The sequence below is a fragment of the Equus caballus genome, chromosome 20, assembly GCF_041296265.1.
Source record: "Equus caballus isolate H_3958 breed thoroughbred chromosome 20, TB-T2T, whole genome shotgun sequence".
NCBI classification, from domain to species: domain Eukaryota; kingdom Metazoa; phylum Chordata; class Mammalia; order Perissodactyla; family Equidae; genus Equus; species Equus caballus.
In genome coordinates, this window is record NC_091703.1 from 48024400 (window position 1) to 48049733 (window position 25334).

Here is a 25334-nt window from a genome sequence, read left to right on the forward strand (position 1 = left end):
ATAGCAACTTCTCCACTCTTCATTTTTGGCCCCGTGGCCTTTTGGGTCTTGCATTGCTCTTTGCTGTGAGAGCTCTTCAGCCTTCTTACAGGGAACCATGAACCTCATTTTTATCAAAAGCCACTGCAAGCTTTAGTGATGGGCATATTGTAATTGTTGTCACTGCATGCAAACTGCAATGGATCCAAATGGCTATGTGACTTTTGGAGAAAGGTTATTGTCTTGTTGCCAGGCCAGCAACCCCCCCGCCAGATTTTTAGTCCAGCCGACTTTCTTCTGCCATTTGTAAAATTAAAAATATTGGGCAGATACGCTGGAACATCCTAAATTGTTTCTTTGGCCTTCTGGGGCCCATACGCAGAACCCTCCAAAGACCTTTCACCAATAATAAGATAGAATCCAGCTCCTTGGGTTGCCTCTCAGGGCCCCCACTCTCTCTTCCCAGTTTCATCAGTCTCCCCCTTTGGAACCCCTTCCTTGGCCTCCCCACCCTTCCAGGCAAACCGCTTGCCCACCAACTCTGTTGGAATTCGATTTGCTATATTTGTACTTTTCTTTGTACCCTTTCTCTCTTCTGGACTGCGATTTCCCTATGTCTCCATTTTCAAATACCAACTCAGATCACTGGCAAGCCTTTTCTGTCCACTCGTATTAGAGTTATTTTGTGGATAGTTCATTTCATTCATTCACTAGACAAATATTAGGTATCAACAATGTGCTGAGTACTGTTCTTGGTACAAGGGCCACCCAATGAGTCTCCACTCAGCACCTTCCCCTCTGGTTTGTTATGGTGCTGATGTCCTATGGGAGACTCAGAGCATGAGAAGGGAAAATGCAACAGCAGGTAAGCCCCTGGACTTATGGAATTTTCTTTCTGAGAGCAGAAGAAACCATCTAATTTCTTAGAGGAAGTAAAATTCCCTGCCACTGAATTACTTGGAAAATTAACGCTACTTTTCTCTACTTCTAATGGTAATTCGTGCTCTATAGGGAAATTCGGAACAGATAAGTGTAAAGAATATTACCCATAATCCACCATCCAAAGATAACTTCTGATAGCGTTTTCATCTCTTTTTTAAAAGAAATTTCGGGATCATATAGCCTAGATATCTTGCAGGGTGCTTTATTGACAACATTTATGACCGACATTTCCCCCTAACATTAAGCATCCTTTTATATGTGGCACTGGATTCTCACGCCATTTCTCACATGGTGTTTTATGTGGTGTGTGTGGGGAACATTGAGGAATATAATGAACAATGTCATCAACTTTTTTTTTTTATCACAAATACAATAGAAAACTTTGTATGATGATTTCTTCTAGTGACACTTGGGCTAAAATATAGTGCCTTTCTCAGATAGATGTTTTATTCCCCTCTCCCATCTAATTAGCCCCTGACTTATTTCCCTGATAGCACTTCTTACAGTCTGAAATTACTTCACTTATTTCTTTATGTCTTACCTGTCTATCTACTAGAATTTAAGTTTCATGAGGGCAGGGTCCAGTCTAACTTGTTCAGTGCTGTACTCCAGCACCTGAGACAGTGCTGAGCACAGGGGAGGCCCTCAAAAAACTGTTTTTTGAATGAATAACTCACAAAGATGAACAGAACCTGGGTTCTTCGAGGAAAGATTCTAAGAGAGGGTGGCAAAAACACCTGGTGGGACAGTAAAGGAAAGAGAAAAGCAGTACAAACATTGAATTGCATTCCCTGCCCCCCCCACCAAATTTAAAAAGGTGCTTGGCATCAAAAAACAAACAAGACGTCAGAAGAACTGTCAGTGTCTTGGCTTCTTGTGTTCAAGAGGAGAGGGTTGAGCAGAATTAATCCTGAAATACTTTCCCATCGGCTGGTCTATGATTCTGCCATGTTCAGCTAGATGATGTCAATGCTCTCTCACGTCGCCCGTGCTGTCCTTGGACTCCCTGTGTTGGAGTGGGAAGGACACCGGCAGAAACCTACCCACGACATTGTGTGGATGTTCAAGAACTCCTCTTCCTGTCTTGACATCACTTACCCGACCCCAACCCCCACTCAGGAGGGTAGAAGGTCAGAAGGCCCAACCCTACATCAACCGGTAACTTCCTGTGTGACTTTGGGACAAGACACATGACTTTGGGAGCTTCAGTTGTCCTCTATCAGTAAAATGGGGAGGATGACATTTGGACTAACTGCCCCGCATCCATAGTTTTGTTCTGAGGTCCATATTAGATAACGTCGTGCCTGTGCTCCATAAACCCTGACACCACGTGCAAACGTTCACTATTCAACAGGCACCAGGATGCCTTCCCCTGTGACTCACTGTAGCATGAGCCCTTCATGGGCTTGTTGCCTTCGATGGGGCCAGCTACTCACAAAATGGAGTCCTCAGAGTGGATTTTAAAGGAAAAAAATAAATCATTAGGTGAATGCCTTTGTTTATAGGAATCTCTCAAAGCCATTCATGAAGAATTCATTGAGTTTTCCATGATACTTTGTTTTCAAAGATGAGAACACAGGGGCAAACAAGTCATTCTTTCCCTCCAGAAACATTCACTGAGCAGCTGTGTCAGGCACCATCTTAATACTAGTAAGGTCAATAATCGCCATCCTTGACCCATGACTGCCTCAAGGATGGACACAGAACATGCCACACGTTCTTAGGAGGCAATGGGACAGAGCAGTAGCAAAGCCATGCACAGGGTGTTGAAGGAACACTAGAGAGAGACCTTAACCAGCTTGGATGGGTGGGAGGGAGGGGCCGAAAAGGCTTTCAAGGGCCAAGTCCAGGCAAAAAGGATAAAGAGGACTCTCCAAGTTAGAGAAGCCCATGCAGTGTCTGGGAGAGAAGAGAGCCTGACCCTCTAGGACCCTGAACTGTTTGTTCGGGATGGTTGTCACCTGGGCAGTGAGGTAGGGAGTGGTGAGAGATGGATCCAGAGAGACAGTGAGCAGATCATGAAGCAAGTCATTCCACCTAGAGTAGAAGCTTAAGGATTTAATTTCATATGTTAATTTGCAGAGAAGAATCTAAAAATCGCTGCACCATTTCACACAGCAGAGCAGGAAATATGCATATTTAATCTCCTCATTAATTTCTTCCCATTGTTACCTTTCCGTAAAAACCAAATTTACCTCAAAACAGTGTTTCATCAGGCAGTGCAATCGTGCAGTGACTACGTCCTAACCAGCCATGTTGGGGATCTGTTTGTCCCTCCAAACCATCTCCACCCTCTCCACTCGACCTGGACCATGGGAGACTGAGGGTATCAAGGCGCTCCCTGTCCTCCGGCTACCGAGGATGAGGTTGACAAGAGAGGCACCACAGGAGGACAGGAGGTCTGAAGGAGCATGAAGTTGAGGTATTTATTACCCTGGCCCCATCCCTATCAGGCTACTCTGAGTTGGCTGCAGCCCTCTACTGAAGGCCATACTCTTCCCAGTGACTCTCTTGGGGTTTGGGTGAAGGTTCAGGCCTAGGGGTGCTAAAGGGTCCTTGCTTTGCTCTCCCAGGTATAATTCTCCACTGTCTCCTGTTGGTGCCTCTCAACCCTGCTCATCCCTCTGTAAATAATCTCTTTACTAAACTCTTCCAAGTGCCCAGTTTGAGATGTCAGGAGTTTCCACTGAGCTCCTGACTGATACACCATCATTGTCTTCCCTGTCTCACCTGGTTCTTTGGTGTAATAGGAATTCAGGGTTGTCAGAATCCTTAACGTCATTGGACAAAGCCACCAAGAGGGTGAGGAACACTGGCTGGGAGTCAGAAAATCCAGGTTCCAGTCCCATCTTGGCCCACGAGTAGCTGTGTGACCTCAGTCAAGTAAAACTCTGGCCGGGCATTAATTTGGATGAAAGGACTTTGTTGCCTACGTATAGAGGGCAGTGGTATCTGCAAATGAAAAGGGTAGGCATGAAATGGGGTTTTGGGACCATGGTCCCTGGAACTCCAATGTTCTCTGGAGATGCCTTGGGGCCACCTTGAGGTGGGGGAAAGCTGAGCCAGAACAGCCCCTCTTTTATCTTTTTTGAGGTTCCAGATGTGATTTATTTTGACCAGAAGAGGATTTCTTGCCTAACAACAATGGCTTCTGCTTGGTGAATGATAGTTTTGTTTTACTTTCTACTTTGATCTCTTTGGTATATTTATTTTACAAAACAAGTCAATACTTTTACCAGGAAATACTTGAAAACTACTGGGTTTGATGAAGCTGTGAGGTCTTTTCTGATTTTTAAAGCTGAGATTTTCCCTCTGCTCATTCATTGGATAGAGGACCTGGTAAGGATGCAATGTCCACTACAATCCACAAGTATGGCAGCCAGACGCTCAAATATTCATGGCATCACTTACTTGCTTAGATTACAAAGGGGCAGTAATTGTGACCTTGCTTGACATAAGCAGGCTCGTGCAGAGACAGACAACCTGGAGCCATATTGCTTGTGAACAATTCCAGAACAGCATTAACCTGAGTCATTTTCCATGAACTGCTCTTAGGTATCAGTGGCAGTTGTGTCTCACTTGAAAGTCAGGGTGGCTCCTGTGTTGTCCAAGAAACTGGAGACCTGATACCCTTCCACTGGCAGCCAGTGGAAGATGCTGAGAATAGCAGCATGAGTGCTACTGTGGACTTAACCCAAGTATTTGACCCCATTACCTTAGCAGGTTTGTGGCAAGCTCTGCAAAGAGTTGGCTTTCTAGAGACATTTATTATCATCATTTCTCACTCTGTAAAACCTTTCTTAACAACTCCTCTGCCAGAAGTCATTGCTCCTCCTTCCAAACTCAACATTGAGCACTATCTTCTGCTGCCCTGTGAAGCTAACCCCCACTGGGGAGCACGTTCAAGCTTTATCTCTCTTGCTAGACCGTGGCCACCACTGGAGGAAGGAACATGTTGTACACACTTCTGTGCTCTGCAGTGACTTATGTGCAGATAAAACTAAGAAAATGTTTATTGATTTATTGGCTGATGGTAAAAGTTGACCTGAGAGAATGTATGTATTGATTGATTGATTGATTGATTTTATTGGTAATCACAACACTAAGATCTTAAAGAGATGTCTAGTTTGCTTGGGCTGTCCCACGAAACACCACAGGCTGGGTGGCTTAAACAACAGAAATTTATTTCTCACAGTCTGGTAGCTAGGGAGTCCAAGATCAAGATGTCACCTAATTCACTTCCTGGTGAGGGCTCTCCTCCTGGTTTGTAGGTGGCCGCCTTCTCACTGGGTCCTCACATGGTAGAGAGAGAGACAGAAAGAGATCTCTCTCTTTCTCTTTTTATAAAGCCACAAATTCTATTGGATTTGAGCCCCACCCTTACAATCTTATTTAATTTTAATTACCTCCTAACCGCCCCATCTCCCAGTGCAGTCACATTGCAGGTATGTGGATACAGTCACATCCTCAGGTATGGTTCATCCTGAGGAAAATTCCCCTCCAGCTGGGAATCTGTGAAACCAGACAAGTTATGTGTTTCCAAAATACAGTGGTGGGACAGGCATAGGATAGATATTCTCATTCCAAAAGGGAGAAATAGCAAAAAAAAAAAAAGGGGGCGATGGGTCCCAAGCAGATTCAAAACCTAGCAAGGCAAATTCCATCAGATTTAATTCTCAAGAATAATCCTCTTTAGCTCAAGGTCCTGCCTTCCAAACCCACTGAGGGCAGCAATCCTGCCCCAGTGGCTCTGCGGGGCAGGGGTCTTATCCCCAAGTCTCTGACAGGCTCCCCCCTCCTAAGGCTCTGCAGGGAAACCCCACCCCACAGCCTGTTGTATAATATAAGATTTATTATATATATTTGTTTATATATGTACAGTTGTATTAATACATAATAATATATTGTATACCATATATATAACAGATTTATTACAAGAAATTGGTACATGTGATTACGGCAGCTGAGCAGTCCCCAGACCTGCAGCTGGCAAGCCGGAGACCCAGGAGAGCTGTGGTGTAGGTTTGGTCCAACTCAAATGCATGAGAACCAAAGGAGCTGATGGTTTAAGGCCCAGCCTGAAAGCCAGCATGCTCAGAGTCCAAGAAGAGACAATGCTTCAGTCCAAGTCCAACTACAGGAAAAGGCTGATGTCCCAGCTCAAGCAGTCAGGCAGGAAGAACTCCCTCCTACTCAGCCTTTTTATTCTACTCGAGTCTCCAAGTGATGGGTTGAGGCCCAACCACTTCAGGGAGAGTGATCTGCTTTACTCAGTCTCTGCCAATTCAAATGTTAACCTCATCCAGAAACACCCTTACAGACACACCCAGGATAATGTTTGACCAAATGCCTGAGCACCCACCCAAGGCCCAGTCAAGTTGACACAAAAAATTAACCATCACAAGGGGCCTCAGGAATCCTCTGGCACAGCCCCCTTTCCAAAGCATAAATCTCTGCGGCCATTTATCATCAATAAACCCAAGGAGGCTCATACCACTCTTAAGTATTATCCTTGTTTTTAGAAGGGTTCTACTAAATTACGTTTTAAAGTTAAGTTTAGATTAAAATCAGAAACAGCATGGGCTCAAGGTACAGCATTTTGAGAGCAAAGGCTCAGGTTCTTCCCAGTGCACACGGTGGCGCTCGTCCAGCTAGCAGTGGAGTCCACGGTGGAGCAGAGCCTTTCCAGGGCAAGAAAAATGCAAGCCATGCCCAGACTCTGACCTCTGGCAGGCCCAGTGCAGCTGCAGTCCTTCCAGGGGAGGCTGACCTGGGGAGAAAGCTAAAGGCCAGGCTCGGTGTGGAAAGCCCTGGTTCTGAGTATGGAGGGTCAGTACTGAGGGCTGAGTCTTTCCCCTTCCTCCCAGGTAGCAGCAAAGGCTGCACTTGACATCCATTTAAACTAGTTTCATTCTTGTCAAAATGTTGGAGGAGGAGGGAACACACAGCGTGATTGGCTTTAAATCTGAATATTCTCCCTGTCCCCACCCGATGCTTTTCAGGTGTCATTTTGCATAAACTGTGTCCCCTCTCCCGACTGTCATCACGGAGACCTCAGAGATCCCCTTCCAGCTTCTCCTACCAGTAGCCCCCAGCGTCCTGCTGAAGCTGTATTGTTCTGTAAATATCCTCATTCCTGATACCACCTCTGTAAAGAAGGGATCATTTTGGCTGGCTAAAGTTAGGGCTGCTTTGAAATTTTGGTAAAAGCATTAAGGAAAACTCCCAGATTAAGATGTAGGTCAACAGAAGAAGTTTCCTAGATTGACTTCTTTTCTGTGCCTAATAGCGCTGTTCCACCAGTACCATGGGCGCTGCCTTCACGACACCATATTCACAATGTCAGTAAACATGTAAAGCAGGCAGTACAGTCCAATCTGAAGGGGAAAATGGAAGGGCCTATCCTGCTTTCTACAAGGATTCTCTGTCCTGGCTCTGTTTCGTAAATGAGGGATATTAAAATACACAAGGCATCTCATTAAAGTTACCAAAATTCCTCAAAGGAGAGAGTGCAGGACAAGTCACATCCATTGGAGACAGTAACAAAAGTACCAGCCCTGGGCTAGTGGTTTGAGGAGTTTCATCAACAGGATGTCGATGGCCAAACTCTGGGGTCACCTCTCGGTTGTTTCTGTGGGTCTGTGATGGGATTCATCTCATATATGTAAGCTTTCTTCAGTGACGGCTCCACCCATGTATCCATCCTCGCTCATGAGAGAGGGGTGTCGAGGGAGAGCTTGGCACTACGTGCCAGTACAGCTCATCCTCATAGCCACTGTGGGACCTTGGGCAAGGCACAGAGCCTCTCCCTGAGACTTTCCCGCATCTGTAAAGTAGGCACATGTAAACAGAGGTGTTTGGACAATTGAATTATATAATTAGGCAAATATTTTTTTATGGACTGCAGTCTGTTTTGCCAACGAAAAGTGTTACTAAGCTCAAGCCAAACAAGGTAGATCCTCATACGCTGACAACCCCGCTGTCTGTTCTCCTGCGGGCGGCACCAGCGTTGTCCTATTACTTTTTAAAGTGGTTTCCATTCATGTTTAAGTCACTAGGTTCCTTTCCAGCAAAATGTCAGCGAGTTAAAGAAGCAGCTAAAAATATAACTGCCTAAAACAAACAAAAGAAACCTCTATCTAGACTTTTATTTTTGTTTCCTTTCTGTTTTAGAAAACCATTGACTTGGCCCATGAGCGCCCAGTAGAAGAAAGCGTGACAGAAGGATGGCGGGTTTAACATCTGACCCCCAACAACTATAAGTGCAGTGTCACATAACCTCCCTGAGCCTGCAGGTGGGTTTCCTCGTAGCAAAATTTGATAATAACATTCACACTGAAGAGTGGTTATAGGGGAATATAATGCAAAACCCCTCTTAGTAAGGGTGCCCTTCCTCCCTCAGAAAATATATTGATGCCAAGTCCAAGGTCATGGATGTGCTCTTAATCTAAACTCACGAATATAAATAAAGCTGGTGAGCATCCAGGAAGGTCAAAGTAAAATGTTAGTTTCCAGTACAATGGTGTCCTCTGAGTACTTAAGATTGTCACCTCCCTTAAGTGGCACATAGATTGTTGGTTGATTGGTTTGATGTCAGACAAACCTGAATTCCACCCCTACTAGCTGCATGACCTTGGTAAAGGGACTGAATCTCTAAACCTAGTTTCCCTTCCTGTGAAATGGGCCCATATCAATCCCTTCCTCATGCAGTTGTGATGATACGAGAAGATGACGTAAATGAAGCCCTTGGCTAAGGTATTATATGTAGAGGGAAGTTAGCTCAACCACCTGTGATAGACAGACCCTAAAGTGAGCCCCCCATGACCCCCATCACCTGGCATTTATGCTCTTGTATAATCCCCTCCCTTGAGTGTGGATGGGATCTATGACTTGTTTCTAGGCAACAGTATACAGTGAAGCAAAAGAATTTTGCAGATGTAATCAAGGCCCCAAATCAGTAGATTTTAAGTAAATCAAAATAAGAATATCTTGAGTGGGCCTGACTTAATCAGGAGAAGGCTCGTAGAGGACAGAACTTCCTGCTGGCCTTGAACAAGCAAGCTGCAATGTGAATTGCCTGTGAAACCAGCAAAGAGTTAGCCATTGATGATTAGATAGCTAGGAACTAAAGTTGTTTTTCCTTTTTGCAATTACAGATTACAGCTTTTAGCTGTTTAACCCACCCATTGTTAACTGTGCTGTTCAGGCAATAAGCTATCTGACTCCCACTAGGTTCCTACAGATAATATTTCCCTGGAGCCCAGGTAGCCATGGTAATGGGTGTTTGAACTTTTTTTAGGAATTAGGACCCCCCTGTCCACTCCAGGCCAGTTGAGACCACCAACGCATCAACTGGGCCTGCACAGATACCTGATAAGTGACCTTTTGATGTCAAGAGGCTAAAAACTCCACCCTCAGATCATGCTAATGCCACCATTTTGTGAGCATGCATCCTGTGAAGAGCCATGAAGTCTGCCTACGCCTGCACAGGTCATCAATTACCTCACTTCTCTTCACCCCCAATAGTCTATCTCCACATTTCAGACCATCCTGCCCCTACAACATGAATATCCCTGAGTCCCCATCTTCGAGGAGGTAGATTTGAGATGAGTTCTCCCGCTTCCTCACTTGGCTCCCTTGTGATTAAACTCTCTCTCTGCTGCAATCTCGTCGCTTCTGTGTTTGGCTTTCCGGGTGATGGTAAAAACCGAACCTGGTTTGGTAACACCTATGTTGAGGGCCATGTGGTGGGGAACTGTGAGGGGCCTCGAGGAGCTGAGGGCCTCAGTCCTGCTTCTGCCAACAACCACAAGAGCTTGGAAAAGGACTCTGAGCTCCAGGGGGGACACTGAGAAGAGGACCCAGCTAAGCTACTGTCAGACTCCTGACCCATAGAAACCCTGAGATAACAAATGTATTGGTTTTAAAGCACTAAATTTGTGGTAAATTGTTGCATAGCAATAGAAAACTAATACACCACTGTTTCTGGAAGTCATTTCCTAGAGACAGGCTTGCATTGAAGGAAGACAGGGTTTACCTTGATCCCATCTATAGAACTGCGGGATGTAGGGATGAGGGAAAGAAAAGGAAGCTTCCCCAGACGCATCTGGTCCCTCTCCTGAGGACTGTGCCTGGTGAGCAACTGGGAAGACTTCTCAGGTAGCCAGACCCTCATCTGGCCCCTGCCCTCTGGTCACACCCAGGTCTCCACGAGGCTGCGTGATGGCCACCTGGCTCTTGTTCTCAGACCTGCCCTGTAAAATCTGACTAATCTCTTATTCTCAGCTGTGTGGGGGGAGTCTTAGTTTGCACATCTGCAAAGTGGGTGCAGTTATATCAGCTTTACTCAGCTCAGAAGGATGTTGTGAGGATAACATAAAGTTATCACTGTGGAAACAGCTTTTTTAAAAGTTAAAATAAAAAAGAATGACAGTGGCTCTTCTACTGAAGACAGGGAGGGACAATCTCTGGTCCCTTAAAGGGAGGGCTTGTAACGCCATCTGGAAACAGCAACTAATCTCACATAGGGGAGAATCAGGTTCAAAAGTTCTTAGGTCTCAGTAATTCAAAGCTGAATAGAGATAGTAGCTATAAATTTTTCAGGAGATTTGAAAAAATTAGTCTTTAATTTCACCTTATTGATTTTACACATTCCACCAACTCTGCAAAAAGTTTTGAGGGCACTTAAAATCGAAACAAGCTATGATCATAAGAAAAATAATTAACAGCAAATAATAAATAATAATTTGAAAGCTACAGAACAAACTTCAAACTCCTCTACCTTATTATATTCAAGAACTGTCATGATTTGCTCACAAACAGAGAAGATATTCGGGCTGTGCCGCTGGTTCAAGGATCGAAATATCTGCACTGGTTGGTCAGTGGCTGTTCTGGAGCACTTCACCCCCACCCGGCCACCCCCCTCAAGACCCTGGATTTCCCCAGCATCCAGTGTTAAGGGACTACTGGCAGACGTGGCGTGGGGCCTCCAGACCTTGCCCCAGTGCTAGTACCGGTGCCAAACCTTAGATCATTTGATTATTATCTAGGCAACCAATCTTTCTAAGAGTAGTTCTTACTCCTCCCCTGGGCACAGCCCACATGGGTTTCTCACTGGACCCTCTACTCCCACCACACACCCTACACTTTCATGTTCTGTCTCATTTTCCACTGCTCCCTCTGCTTGGAACGTCTTCTTGACTCCCCACTACTGTCTGCCTGACCATATTCCCGCTAGCTCTGAGATACTGAGTGTTGGTGGCCACCTCTCTAAACCTCATCTGTAAAGCGGGAATTCTAAGAGGACCTACTTCATTAGGCAAGGATTAAATGACAGTGCAGGTGACCCCTGAGCACAGTTCTGGGTGCAAAGAGAGAAAGTGCGGCCCATTCGTATTTCCAGTCCCATGATAGTTCAAAGCTTGTTCCCAAATGCCAGGCCTCTACGAAGGCTTCCTCCACCCCCTCGGCTTGCAGTGGCAGCTCGGCCTCGGAAAGCCCACAATGGGCTCGCCGGCCTTCCTCCTGGCTCCAGCTTCCCTCCATCTCCCAGTGTGAGGCACGGGTGGAAGTGGTATCGCCCCCTCCAGTCTGATCAAGGGCAAACACCCTGAGTCATTTTTGTCATTTCTGAGCCCAGCCGGGCCACAGCTTGGGAATTAAAAGCATTCGGTAAACCTTTGCTGACATCAGACAAAATCTCAAGACAAGTGTTTGTTGAAGGAGTAAAGGCCAGAGCTTTACACAAGGAGTGCCAAAGAGCTTTGGAGACAAGAGAGCAGCCCAGGGCCAGGCACAAAACCAAATAATAATAGTAGTTGACATCTGTGGATCATCACTGTGTGCCAGGCACTGTTTTAAGTACTCTGCACACATTGACTCATGTGATCCTCCCAACCACGTGGTGAGGGCGCTCCTGAGATGGCTGATTGTCTGTGTACCTCAGAGGGAGCAAGCTTGTGTGGGCAGGAGTCGTATCCTTTATCTGCTGTCCTGTGCCAGACACAGGGTAGATGCTCACGAAAGGCGAAAGGCACAGGGCTCAGGGCTCGCAGGCACGTTCAGCTTTACCTTTTCGTGTGCTTCCCTCACCCCACCTTTGCGAGTCCTGCTCCCTCAGCCTGACTTCACCTGACTTCAGATGCTTCACTCACACCAAAGTATAATAACCATTTACGGCTCCAAGGAGTGGCTGCGCCACTTGGAAAAACTTGGAGTTTTTCTCTGTGCCTGAAATCACACCTATTTAATCATATGTAAAGCTAGTATTGCAAATCCATATTCTCTTAACTGGGACAAGGGTACAAGAACCAACGGGCTGCAGGAGAGCGTGTGCGTCAATCAGAAAGGCGTTTCTTTAAAACAACAAAATCCTGGGCTGGTTTCTAAGAAGGTAAAGGGGAGAGAAGCATTTCAAGCAAACACAATGGCAGGTCTGGAGGCCAGAGGCTGTAATTCAAAAGTCTGGCATTGAAGCAACAGTAAATACAGATTTCCGTTCCCAAATCCTAGTTCCTGGGTGGAGCCTAGGGGCTTGTATTTTTTTTTAGAAGCTCTCTGGAAGGTTCCAACGTGAGGTCATTTGAGGACCTAATGGATTAATCCAGTGATGCCCAGTTCTGGCTGCATGTTAGAATAACCCAGGGGAGTGTGGAAGAAATACCGAAGCTTGGGCTTCACCCCCAGAGATTCTGATTTAATTGGCCCAGAGTGGCCAGGCATTGGCATTTGTTGAGACACACTGGGTGCTTTCTAAGGAGGGCTGGGAGTGCAGCATCAAGGTAACTGTGGGGGGTGTGTGTGAGCAGTGTCAGTATAATGGCAAAGCACGTTAACGAGGAGTGTGAGGAATTCAACACTGATTCTTGACAGCCTGATCAAACACAGATATTAGTTGAAACTGGGTGAATTTTTAACAAGATCTAAAAAAAAATTACATTTTAATCTTACATTATGGATTTTGTATAAACCATCTACCTCCAAAAACATTTTAAGGACATTCTAAATCAAAACAAGGTGTGATCATAGGAAAAATAATTAACAAGAGGAAAGATGGGCACCAGAATAAGGTTGGCACAGGGTAGTGATGAAAGAGAAAAATGGATCATGGCTTTCAGAGGATGTGAGGCAAACCCCTTACCCGTCTCGGGCTCTTCAAGTCATCTACCATCCTTCAAGGATGTCAGGGGTGCTCGCGCCTGTAAGTCCCATCTCTAACTCTGACTCTGCCTTGGAGTGACCTGTGTTTGAAGACAGCGTGTGATGTTAACTGATGTGTCTGCAAGTTAACATGAGAAGGCCAGCTCATGAAAAATCACATGTTTAATGGGGAACACGAAAGTGAAAGCAAATCCTTCTTAGGGAAATTCCGTTGCAGAGAGTTTCAGAAAGAACACAGTCCTGCCCCTGCCACCAATTCAATTTTCCGGGTGAACCTGCTACAGGATGTGTTTATGTCCACTAGACACAAATGTATGTGTGGTGTACATGTGGATGCACAAATACATGTGTATTTATATATCAGTAGATCTAAGTCTCTCTCAGTGTTTTTCAACTCTTTTTTCATTGTCATCTCCTCCAAGGGGCCTTTTCAGACATTTTTTTCTATCATCACCTCCCATGAAAATTTAATACCACAGATATACTCTACGTGCTGTATGTATATTCGTGCTTTATATATAAAAGGAGTAAGGTTTTTCACCCCAGAAGAACCAATTTTATCCCCTTTGGGGAGATATTGCCCCTCTTGAGCATGCATGATCTACATATGCATCTGTGCATGCGTGTGCACACACACACAATGAAAGTGCTTAACGTGAAAGTCAACAATGGGCAGAGACCATAAGTGGATTCCATGAATTTACACAATTTGAACTGAGGCCAGGGTTGAGCAGGCCCAGGAATGTGGTTCCATCCATTTCATAGTTGAAAAATTCCCCAGAGAGGCCAAGTGTCTTGGTCAAGGGCAGAGGGGAGTCAAGGGCTTAAACCATTCCAAGTGTTTACCCTTAGGAATGTTTGTCTTATAAAAAACAACATTCTCCTTTCTGAGGAAATCAACCTTCTGGAGCAGTTGTCTGAGGCCTCACAGAGTGGCTTGCCTGTGTGAACTGCTTACCTGTCTCACTGGGTGTGCAAAGTTGGTTTGGAAAGGAGGTCATCATTGTATTTTTACCTGGTGACGTCCCTGGGCAGACCCTGCTGCACCTCCGTGCTGCCAGGTGGCAGTGTCCCAGCTCAGAGATGTCAGGGCACTGCCCAGAGAAGCAGCATGTGTCAGCAGCACATGGCTTGGTGGGAGTCAGGCCAAGCAGTAAACATCAAGAGGATCATTTGACAGAACAACACCCGAAGTGCAAGCGCTGTGAGAAGAAGCGTGGTGGTGGAAGCGGGGAATGAGTTCCATCCCCGTGCAGCTCTCCCACACAAGGCCATTCGAGTCCATGACCACAGAAACCTTTTCATGGGTCTGGCAAACAAAGTCCAGAGCCTCAGCTGCTATGAATATTTTGTTATGTGCAGAATAAGAATATTAATAATTTGGATTCACACAGGAATGTTCTCCAAGAAATTCGGGATGCTTCATCTTACAGCTCAACCTGGGGTTGCCAGATCTCAACACTTAGTGGAACGGACAGTGACCGCTAAGTATGGCCACCTCCCCTGAAGGCAGCCCCTCCAAACTCATCACCATTTATAATAAAGGCCAAGCCCACACCACATTCATTCCAATTCCCTGTCAGCCGTGCACCTAGGTCTGGGGTCACCCCACCACCTATTTGTGTAAATAAAGTTTTATTAGAACACAGGCATGCCGATCCTCTATGTGTTGTCTATGGCTGATTTTCTGCTACAAGAGCAGAGCTGGGTAGTTGTGACAGAGACTGTATGAACTGCAAAGCCGAAAATGCTGACTATGTGACCCCCCACAGAAAAAGTTTGCTAACCCCGACCTAGGTTATGAGAGCGCCAAGACCCTCCACCAAGTGCACAGGAAACTGCTTGAGAGCAGAGTCCTTTTGCAATCTCCCGCAGGGCCGCAAACGGTACTTAGTACACAGTAGACTCAGTCAAAGGATCAAAGTTTAGAGCTGAAAGGGACTTCAGATACCATTTCACTGAATCCCCTTAATTTAGAAATGAGGGAATCCAAGTGATCAATACAAAATAATAGAATGGCAGGGATCAGAAGCAAAAGCAAAGTTTCCTGAATTCTGTTGTATTGTTCTGTTACTCAACAAATAGTTGGTGCGTATGGAACGAATGTAAAGGATCTATATAGCAACAAAAGTTGAGCGTATGGTTTATGCCAAACAGTATGTAGATATAGGTATTTCAGCCTTGGACCTCAAATTTCAAGAGAAAAGTTTATATATATATATCATATCTATCTATCTAATTTATATGTATGTTATATATTATTAATAATATATGTATATATTTATGTATGTTTATATATAACATGTAAAATATATATTATATACATAATAAAATATGTATGTATATAAAGCAATAATAAAATGATGGTGTACATCCCATGTAGGGACCAGCCAGCCATGAGGATAGGATCCATCTGATCTGTGACTTCAAGGTAAGCATCGTCAGTTGATTCCTGCTGTATTTGCTTGAACCCAACTACAGGAGATCAGCACCAAGCCCAGGGAGCAGAACGATGGCACGGGTGACAGCTATCGTCCATCCCTAGCCTCTTTTTCTGGCTCCTTGGAGACCATCCTTCCCCACGTCACAAACCCTTCATCAACTGGCTGCATCTGCTAAGCACTCCCTTCGCCTCCTGACTCATGTCTGATTGCACACTGGGAGGTACTCCCTCCCTCTCACCAAAGTGGTAACCGGCGGGGCGGTTATCTCCCACTCTGGAATGAATGCTGCCTCACCCGTGATAGTGCAATTCTTGGCACACAGGTAGAAAAATGTTTTCTGACGAGCCTCAGGCCTAGATAAGCTTCAAAATGCCCTTTAAGGTGACCTAACAAGGAAAAGGGGCCAGAAGGCGTGGTCCATGGCTTCTCTCTAGTGGCGCCCTTGGTCTCCTGGTCAAGAGAAGCTCCTGTGGTCCGGAAGGGGTGCAGAAACTGGGGTCCCTTCATCATCTGCTCCTTCCAGAATCTGCCCTGGCAACAGGGCTGTTGTGGGGAGAAGTAGATGGCTTCCTCTCCCTTCTCTGCCTCAGCTTTGCTGGGACTCTCCCCTCATGTTCCACCCCCAAGCTGAACCCTAAGTCCTTCGCTGCCCGTGCTGCAAAACTCTGCTTCCTAATGCTAGGTCCCCTGGCTGTGAGTTCCCATAGTCTCGTACTTGCCCTTGGGTCACAGTCTTCCTGCATGTCCACTGGCTGCTCTGCCCCCTCTCCCGAGGCTGCAAGCTCTGCCAGAGACCCACTGTGTCTGTTTTGTGCATCTTATTCCCTACCAGATTCAGAGCCTAGTGCCTGATAGACCTCAATAAACAGCCGCCACATGGAAAAGTGTATTTCAAGCATATTTGACTTTAATTTTGTTATTTATTGACTGATTGATTTTTTAGGAAGACTGGCCCCGCTAACATCTGTTGCCAATCTTCCTCTTTTTGCTTGAGGAAGATTGTTGCTGTGCTAACATCTGTGGCAATCTTCCTCTATTTTACGTGGGATGCCACCACAGTGTGGCTTGATGAGCGGTGCTAGGTCTGTACCCGGGATCCGAATCTGTGAACCCCAGGCTGCAGAGCGTGAGAACTTCACCACCAAACCACTGGGCTGGCCTCTAATTTTGTTATTTTTAATTATCAACATAGCGAAAAGATGTAGTTTTGAAATCGGTCAGATCTAGGTTTGGATCCCAACTCTACCACTTTCCATGGAACCCCGAGTAAAGACTTGCCCTTTCCAAGCCCCAGATTTCCCATCTGTAAAACAGTCACAATATACCTACCCCATGGCATTGCTGCATTAGGGACACTGACTTAAATAGAGTGTCTAGCACAACGTCTCGTGCATGGTAGATACTCAAAATTTGTGTTTATTATGATGCCTCCCACAGTGTTGCTATCTTTGACCATGTCTTGCATCTTGGAATGATTTAGAAAGGGCCTAGCATCAGCAAGACTGGACCCCCGTGGAGTGAACCCCAGCCAGCGGCTCTGTTCTCCACCCTGACTTCAGTCTGCTGTGTGGCAATATAACAGCCAGACCTCTCTGGGCCTCAATGTCCTGTTAGCAAAATATACCTTCAGGATCCTTGGAAGCTGCTGGAATCCTGTGAGGACTCAATAGAATCCACTTAATTCCATGAATAACATTATTAACTTTCTTTTGATTTCTTGTTTTTCATCTTTATAGCGTCCTGGAAAATTGTCTGTAATTATTTTTATTGTGGGACTCTAACCTATGTCTATAAATGAATCTAGTTCTTAGTAAGGGAGTGAGGGCAGAATAACTGGAAAATACAGGTCTCTCTCAAGTCAAGGGCTTCATCCTTGCAAAGATGAGTTTCAAAGCTTACCCTAGGATCCTGGGGCCACTTTGGCCAATGGCCAGCTCTTGGGCAAATTGGCAAGGGGACAAAGTCTGCCTTTGACAGCCACCCCCACGTCACACAACAGGTACTGCTTTTACTCCCTGCCTTGACAGATGTCTCGCCCAGTGCACGCAGTGCCCCAGCGGCACGCGGCCCTCCTGGTCTCTCCCTACCCCTCCTTCGGATGCTCTTCCTGCTGCCTCCTGACCTGATAGAGCAATCCTAGCAGACGTGGCAGCGGGGGCTACAGTGCCCATGTGTAACCCATTCAGGGTAACACAGTTTAAAAAGGACCTCTGGGGGACATGCCTTAAAATAAAGGGACAGATCAAAGGGTGGGAATTGATGTCACTGTGGCAAAGAAGTAGGAAGGAGACTTGAGAACAGGTGGGTCTTTAACTGGCTCTAGCCCCCCTAACTGGCAGGTGCCCAGTTTGCCCAGGTGTAGAGATCTGCCTTGAGCTTGGACTATTCAGTGTGACCTACGGAGAATTAAGGAAAGGCAAAGCCTGGGCATCCTACTCTAGCTGGCCAACACAAGAAAGGTCTCTTACTTCAGCACAAGCACTTTCTCTTCACACAGCTGGGAGGCTCTGGGAGAAGGGAGGCGACAGACAGCACAGACCCCGACGCCCAGGCACGGGGTCTACCTCACTCTACCATGTCCCAGCTCTGTGGCGTTGGTCAGGGGACTCCGTCTCTCTGAGCTTCCGTTTCCTCATCTGTAAACTGGAAATAATAACAGGACCTACACAGAGAATTCAAGGAGTTAACGTAAGGTGTTCAGCCCAGCACATAGCCACTGTTATTACTACTCAGTTTCCAAACGTATGTTCTGATTTCTGAAAATACAGAGAGACTCATGGCACTGAAGAGAACAAGAGTATGAGGACTGATGTTTCTACTTCGTAAGTCAAATCAGTTGCCCTCTGTCTTTCCCATCCCACTTCTCCCCTGCCATCCCTCCAATCTCGTTCCCAACATTTCCCCCTGAAGCACATTATACTCCAGGATGGGGACCAGCAGCTGTGCACAAAAACAAGACTAGGACCGCTTCTATAGTTCCATAGGCCACGGAGCAGATTCTAAAGTCAAGGGTCATTCCAATCATTTAAGGTGACTGCAGTACTATGCACATTGGGGCGGCCTGATAGCAGCTGGAAGACCCGCTACCCCTCAAATTTCTCTCCCACGTTTGCATGTCACAGAGCTTCAAATTTCCACTGTTAGACTCACTACTCTGGATTCAGGATATTCACAGGCGCCCTGGTTAAGTTATGGGCAGTGTTCCCCTCGTGGCCTGTGCATCAGAATCACTGGGGTACTAGTTAATTAGAGATGGCTGGGACCCCCGCCCCTGAAGACTCTAATTCCTAAGTTTGTGCTGAAACTAGGAAAGTGTCCCAGGCGGATCTCATGATGGGGCAAGGCTGGAAAACCCCATTCTGGTGGGGACCCTTCAGGTCTGGAGTCAGGATCTCCAGCTTTCTCCCTCAGCTCACGCAGAAGAGCACAGTATGCAGGCCCCAGAGAGTCACCTGGTCTGTGATGAGGATCAAAGCTCTTCCTTCCTCAAGGGGACTATGAGAGAATAAAATCAGATAAGAGACTCAAAAATGCCTCAAAAACTGTAAAGATACATAAGAAAGCATTTTAAGGGAGTATGGGAAATAAGGTTGGGAAAGGGAATACAGGTCTAGTTGGAGTGTCCTGCATTTGATCTAGCAGGGTGAGGAGTGAGTATGATAAGAGAGTATTCCAGAAAGATTAAGCTAATGGTATCAACCATGGTGGACAGGCGGCAAGAGAGGCTGCAGGCAGGATGCTGTCTTCTAGGGGGTGATGAGGTGACACAACGGAAGAAAACAAGGAAAGAAATCATTCTTATGGGTTTGCGGTTTGCCAAACCTGCTACCCCTTTTCCTGGGAACATGACCCAATGACATTTGGGTTCTGAACTATGGAAAGCAGGTGGAAGTGATCTGGCCACTTCCCGGCAGGGACTGTGCAAACCTTGTGTGTGACCCTCTATCTTCGGTCTTCCCCTTGTGCTGGCTGAATGCAGAGCCCAGCAGGGAAGCGGGCAGCCCCAGCGGGTGGCAGGATGCAGAGTGGATGGAGCCCTAGTAGGGGAGACCGTTCACCAAACACTGCACTGAGCTCTTGTGTGACCAAGGTGATAGACTTGTTTCAGCAGTGGACCTCTACTGACCAACACATTGCCTTCCATTTCAACAGTGAAACTTCTAGTTTACAAAAGAGGATGCTGTTGCTTATCTTATTTGATCCTTATAATAATCCTGCCAGACAGACCAGATCTCCATTATACTCAGGAAGTACCCAAATGAGGAGAGATCACGTAACTTTCCCACATGGCATCCTTCTCCCAGAGGCCTGTGGTCAAGCCCTGCCCAGAACCCTGTATCCTCAAGGAAAAGCCTGAGGCACTCGTGATAAAGGACCACGGACACATGGCTCCTTTGGTTTCTAAGGCAAATCACAAACACTGAGAATCCTAGATTATATGATATGACTGTAAAATCCCGCAGAACCAAAAGTGAAACTGAATGAAAGGCAGGAGAGAGGGCCCCTACCCAGTCACCTGCTGTGTTTCCTGGGCCTCTCTCACTGTCAGCATTAGGAAGCAGGGGTGTGCCCTGAGGGCCAAGGAGCCTTGGGCTGAAGCAGGAAACCCTTACCGGTTGCCATGCCAACCTCCCCAATTGAATTTTTAAGAGATACTAACAGCTGCGGTTTTCACTTCCTCTTCATTCTAGGTAATATATTCCCAGTTGGACTCCATTCACTACACACCCTCCTCTCCTTCACCTTTCGTGTTATCTCTCCAGTCTGATACTTGTTTCTTTCCCCCTTATCATAGAATACTGAAAAACAGAAGTGGAAAACATCATCCTCCGGTCCATAGAGGTTGATATAGGCTGTAGGGTAACCAGCATCAAACTTCTACACTCACAGTTCATGGGTGACCCAAGACACACTGAAGACCTCCCACTTCAAAACCCCTCTCCTCGGATGCAACAGACTCAGGCACGCCACCTTTAGATAATTAAGCACTTTCTCCTCTTTTAAAATATAATTGCCCCACACAAGCAGGTGGTAGCACATGCAATCTCCTACATTATAAATAAAAGTCCAAAATTGCTCAACCTGCCATCAGAGGTGCCTCATGATCCAACCCTAACTTATATTTCTGTCCACACCCCAACATCCCTTCACTATCTCTTTGCCACTTCCAAGAAGAACTCTTAGTTCTTCCGGGGCACAGCCTGACATGTCTCTCCTCGATATGCGCCATCGTCCATGTATTCCCTTCATCTAGGACTTTCCATGTATTCCCTGCCTCTTGAGTTGCTTCTTCATCACCTTTGCTAACTCTGCTTGTGCCTCATTCCTCCCTCCCCAGCGGGCATTTCCGAAAGCCCAGTCCGTGTGTCTTTGCTCCTTCTCTACGCTCCCTCCTCCAGGGAACTGATTCCTTCAACTTATTCTTCCCTAAGCAGAAGATTCACATCCCCGGCCCTGACCTTCCTCTCATTCTTAGTTCTGATTGTCCAGCACTTGAGCGGACAGCTGCACTTAATTGGCCTGCCGTCTCTTCAAACAAAACAGTCCTAAAACCAGAAGATTATTCTCATTACTAACAACTCCTTTCCTCACAGCTCTATTTCTATTATAGATTCACAGAGTTTCAGGATTAAAAGGAACCCTAACACTCAAGCTCAATTCCTTTATCTGCACTCAGTCTCTTTACAACATCTTAGACAATAATGGTCAAGCCCTTCATTGGTATCACCATTCCAAATATGGAAACCAGTCTCTCCAGAGGTGAATTGACCATGAAACCACTGAATGTTAAGCTTTGGTATCCCCCATATATTTGCATAGCTTTCTTCCAAGGCCTGTGCCCAATTTTGTATCCACAAGGTTCTTCCACAGCATACTCTTCCTTTCAGCCCTAGTTTGGGCTCATTGTCACCTCCAGACAGGAACACTGGAGAATCCTCCTCATGGGCCTCTCCCTCAGGCTCTCCTCATTCTAACGTGGTCACCTGGTCACCATGAACTCAGCACAAGAACAATGGCAGCAGGTCACATTTCTCTCTCTTCTCTTCCTTAAATCCCTATCATGTATCCCAAAATGTTAAAGTATGAATTTATCTGATAAAGGGGTCAGACTGGGTGACTTCTAAGAGGTTTTTCCAAATCAAAAACTCTATGATTTTCTGATTATTGATCCCATTTTACAGAAAAGGAAACTTTGCCTTAAAGAAAGACACACAACCAATGTGTGTAGCAGAGTCGGCTTTGGAACCCAGGTCTTCTTACTTTGAGTTCATTAATCTTCCCACTACATCATGCAACAAAGCCCATGGAACTTTCTAGGTAAAGAGGGACCAAATCAAGCTCCCACCCTGTGTAGAAACTTCCAGTCACTCCCCGTCACTAACGAGGGAGCAAAAAACACTTAATTGCCATTCAAAACCCCTTCCCGCTATTGCTGTTCTTCCTATCTTGTTTCTAACCGTGCCCCTCCATATGCCATTCTCTTCAGGCACCTTGTATACCCACAGGGCCCTGAACATCCTCACCTCCATGCTGTTGCGGGACCTGACATGACTGCCCACTCCTAGCCACTCTGTGAATCATAAACAGTCTTCAAAGCACAACTCAAGTCTCACCTCCCCTCAAACTATACCTGGAGACCTCAGCCAGGTCACACTGGTCCGTTGATCCGCACCCCTCATTTCATCTCCTGTCACTCTTGTGGCACGGATGCTGGTTTGCCTTTTTCCCCCTCAGCTGCAAACTCATGGGCTGCTGGGACCCCATCTTCTTTAATCTCCCCTCCCCCTTTCAGCTTGCAGAGTAGGTGGCCCCATAAACATGTTTGTTAACTGGTTAATTGGTTGATTGATTGTTTTCAATCCTTTAACTCCCTAAATTCCTTATCTCGTTCATGCTCAGCTTTTAAAATGACTTGTCACTCTTACATCATTAAAAAACAAAATTTCAAAGGAAGAAGAGCAAGTTATAAAAGAAAGGTCAAAAGCATTCTTTTCCTTCCTTTTCTGGTTTATTCATGGTCAGTTTGGGGTCATTCATGCTAATAAGCATATTTGCCTCTGCCTCCTCCATCCTGTGAAATGCACACTTCAAGTGGGGACTCAATTTCCTCTTGCCCTTTGGATGGCCCACTGGGCAGTTCAGCTCTATTTAGCAGGGTCTGGGCCAGTGGCTCTCTGGCTTTGACAAATCCTGGAATTACCCACGGGTAGTTTTTCAAGGATGCACATGTCTACGCCTCACCCGGACCTCCCGAATCTGAACCTTTGGGGACAGGGCCTGAGCAAGTCCATGTGAAGAAGCTTTGCTATGACTTTTACATGCCCCGAAGGCTGAGCACCATTGGCCCAGCCATCATTTACCATGAGCGCTACAGTCAGTCTAATTCAGAGTCTTCCCACGCCAGCAGAGCTAGAGGGTACTTCTAGAGGTTAACAACTCCATTGCTTTTTATCGGAAAGGATTCATTTCAGTTCTGACAGTAGACTATCTATCTTATTTATCCTTAAAAAATTGCACGTCTCAGAACCAAGATACTCCTTGAATAATTATATGAGTTTGCAAAGTAGATTCTCACTCAGGCAGCTGGCAGAGAAATTTCCCCCATAGTTGGAGCTGACTCCTCAGAATATGAACAGAGTCAGGTCTAAGATGCCCTGGCTGGGGAAAGCTCTTCCACTGACTCACATCTTCAGGAAACCCACGCGTAACCACTTTGCTTCTCTACTATTTCTAGTCCCCCAGCTTTGATGACAAAAACAACTGAGGAAGTCTCCTGGGTCATAGTTTTAAAAGATACCAGATATTGAGAGTCTATTGTGTTTTCATATAGTCCAGATAGATAATAGCTGTAAAGGTGTGTGCATATTTTTTATGAGACAAAGATAGCTCTGCAGAGCTGGAAGACTGCAGCGGAGGGAGTGGGAAAGTCTGCACAGAGACCCTGGGGGTCCTTTTGGAACTAAAGGATCTAGATTCCAGAGCCTTCTTTCTCATCTAAGAGTCAGAGTTATGGGTACCCTTTAGGTGAGTCTGGGAGGCTCTGCCCAGAACCCAGTGACAGGAAAGGGAACGAAGCCCCTGAAACAACATCTCCATGGAGCTGAAGGGGGAGAGGCCAGTGCAGCACCCGTCACCCAGCCCCTACCCTGCACCCACCATGGTTTGATGCATCCTGGCCAGACCCCGGGGCTATGTGGGAGCTCCCTTGGATGAGGGAGCAACTGACAGGAGGAATCAACTTCCCTTGAACTTGAAGAACCCCACAGTTGGTCAGGGGTCTGCCCTCACCCTGTGGTCAGGCCAACCACACTACTTCAGACAATGGCCTCTGGGCGCCTCCAGCTCTCAGAGCAGCAGCCCCAGCACAGGCAATCATTCCAGTGACGGTTGTACTGTGCTCCAGCTCCCAGTGGTCTGTGTCCTGACTCTAGCAACAAAGCAGAAGCAGACAGGACTTAGTCTCTGTCTTCCTGTACACATCAAGGGAGGGAAGCCGAAGGGCTTGGCTTCTAACTATTTGGGCGACAATGGGCCTGCAAAAGAGGCTTTACTTATACCCCAGATTCATACACAGCTCAGTCAATGCTCACACCAACTCCATGGAATATGTAGTGCCATTATCAGCATTGCATTGGTAAGAAAACTGTGACCCAGAAAGGCCAAGCAGCCTGTCCTGGCTCACACAGCTGGTAAGCACATCCTGACACCCAAGCTGCACTCTTCCACTACTCCTCCGTCACCACTAACGTGGGCCTACCATCTAGCAACTCAAAAGGAACCAAGAATGGAAAGCTTTTGACCTGAATGTCTAAATCAATGGACTCGGCCCTGGGTGGAGAGAGCCAATCCACACCTGGACAAACTACACAAGTTGGCAGGGAGGCAGGAGCTGACACTGCTGACAGTGGACTTCAGCATCTGCAGACCCCAAGTCTTCACGAACCCCACCACCTGCCATAGCACCCAAGATGTGCATCAGTCAACCTTTGACACTAGCACTCCCATGGATGAGTGACTAGGCAAAGACGCACCCACTGACATAGCAGGGCAGATGAATTTGTGTACTGGATTATTGACCACAGATCAAAACCTGAAGGTGATGGGAAAGAAGAACAGTTGCTTGAAGTGATAAAGGGAAGGTCAAAACCTAACGAGTTCATGCTTAGGCAAGCGAGCTGCCCAAGATGATCAGGCACCAGAGGGCAGCTGGGGTCTGAGCATGAATGCTGCAAGATTTGATCCTGTCTGTTCCGGAAGTCAGATGACCAGACCATGGGTCACCATGACTTGACTTGTGCCCTGCACCACTGTCAGAGCCTTCTGGATCACTCAGTAAATGAAACAACTAGTCATTTCCATCTGACAATCAGCAGGACTCTGTTCTATTTCCCCCACACTGAAATGATGATTATTTGACTAGACCGACCCCATGCACTGAATGTTCTGGAGTCCTGTGGATAGGGCTTCACAGTCCGTCAGCATCTGTTAACTGAACACTGATTGGATGCCAGCTCTCTATCAACAATACTCCTGATCATGATGCCCTGAGGCCATTAGACGTTCTGGACATTGATCCTCATTAGCAAGGCCACCTAGTCCAATTGTGGCAGAAACTGCCTGCCATCGGACCCGCCTCTGATTATGACTCAGTGGCTCTCCACCAGAGCCCCATGCTGCAGTCACCTGGGGCTGGAGTTAAAAATACCGATTCCGGGTCCCACCCACAAAGACTTTGATATAGTCTGCCTGGGGAACAGCCTGGCATCGGGGAGTTTTTAAATGTCCCCAAACGATTTGAATATGTAGCCA

The 25334-nt window shown here is 46.4% G+C and overlaps 1 protein-coding gene across 2 annotated transcripts in view; it reads right to left on the minus strand.

Annotated features, from left to right (window-relative positions):
• Positions 1 to 25334, minus strand: part of CLIC5 (chloride intracellular channel 5) — a 100470-nt gene that overhangs the window by 70467 nt on the left and 4669 nt on the right. Inside the window, exon 1 of one of the 2 annotated variants that reach the window (XM_005603970.4) lies at positions 13061 to 13236. The exons of the other annotated variant lie outside the window; for it this stretch is intronic. Within the exon in view, the coding sequence (XP_005604027.1) occupies positions 13061 to 13090 (30 nt within the window). The 5' untranslated portion in view covers positions 13091 to 13236. Of the gene's footprint in view, positions 1 to 13060; positions 13237 to 25334 lie in introns of those variants that run through there. 2 annotated transcript variants of the gene reach the window in all.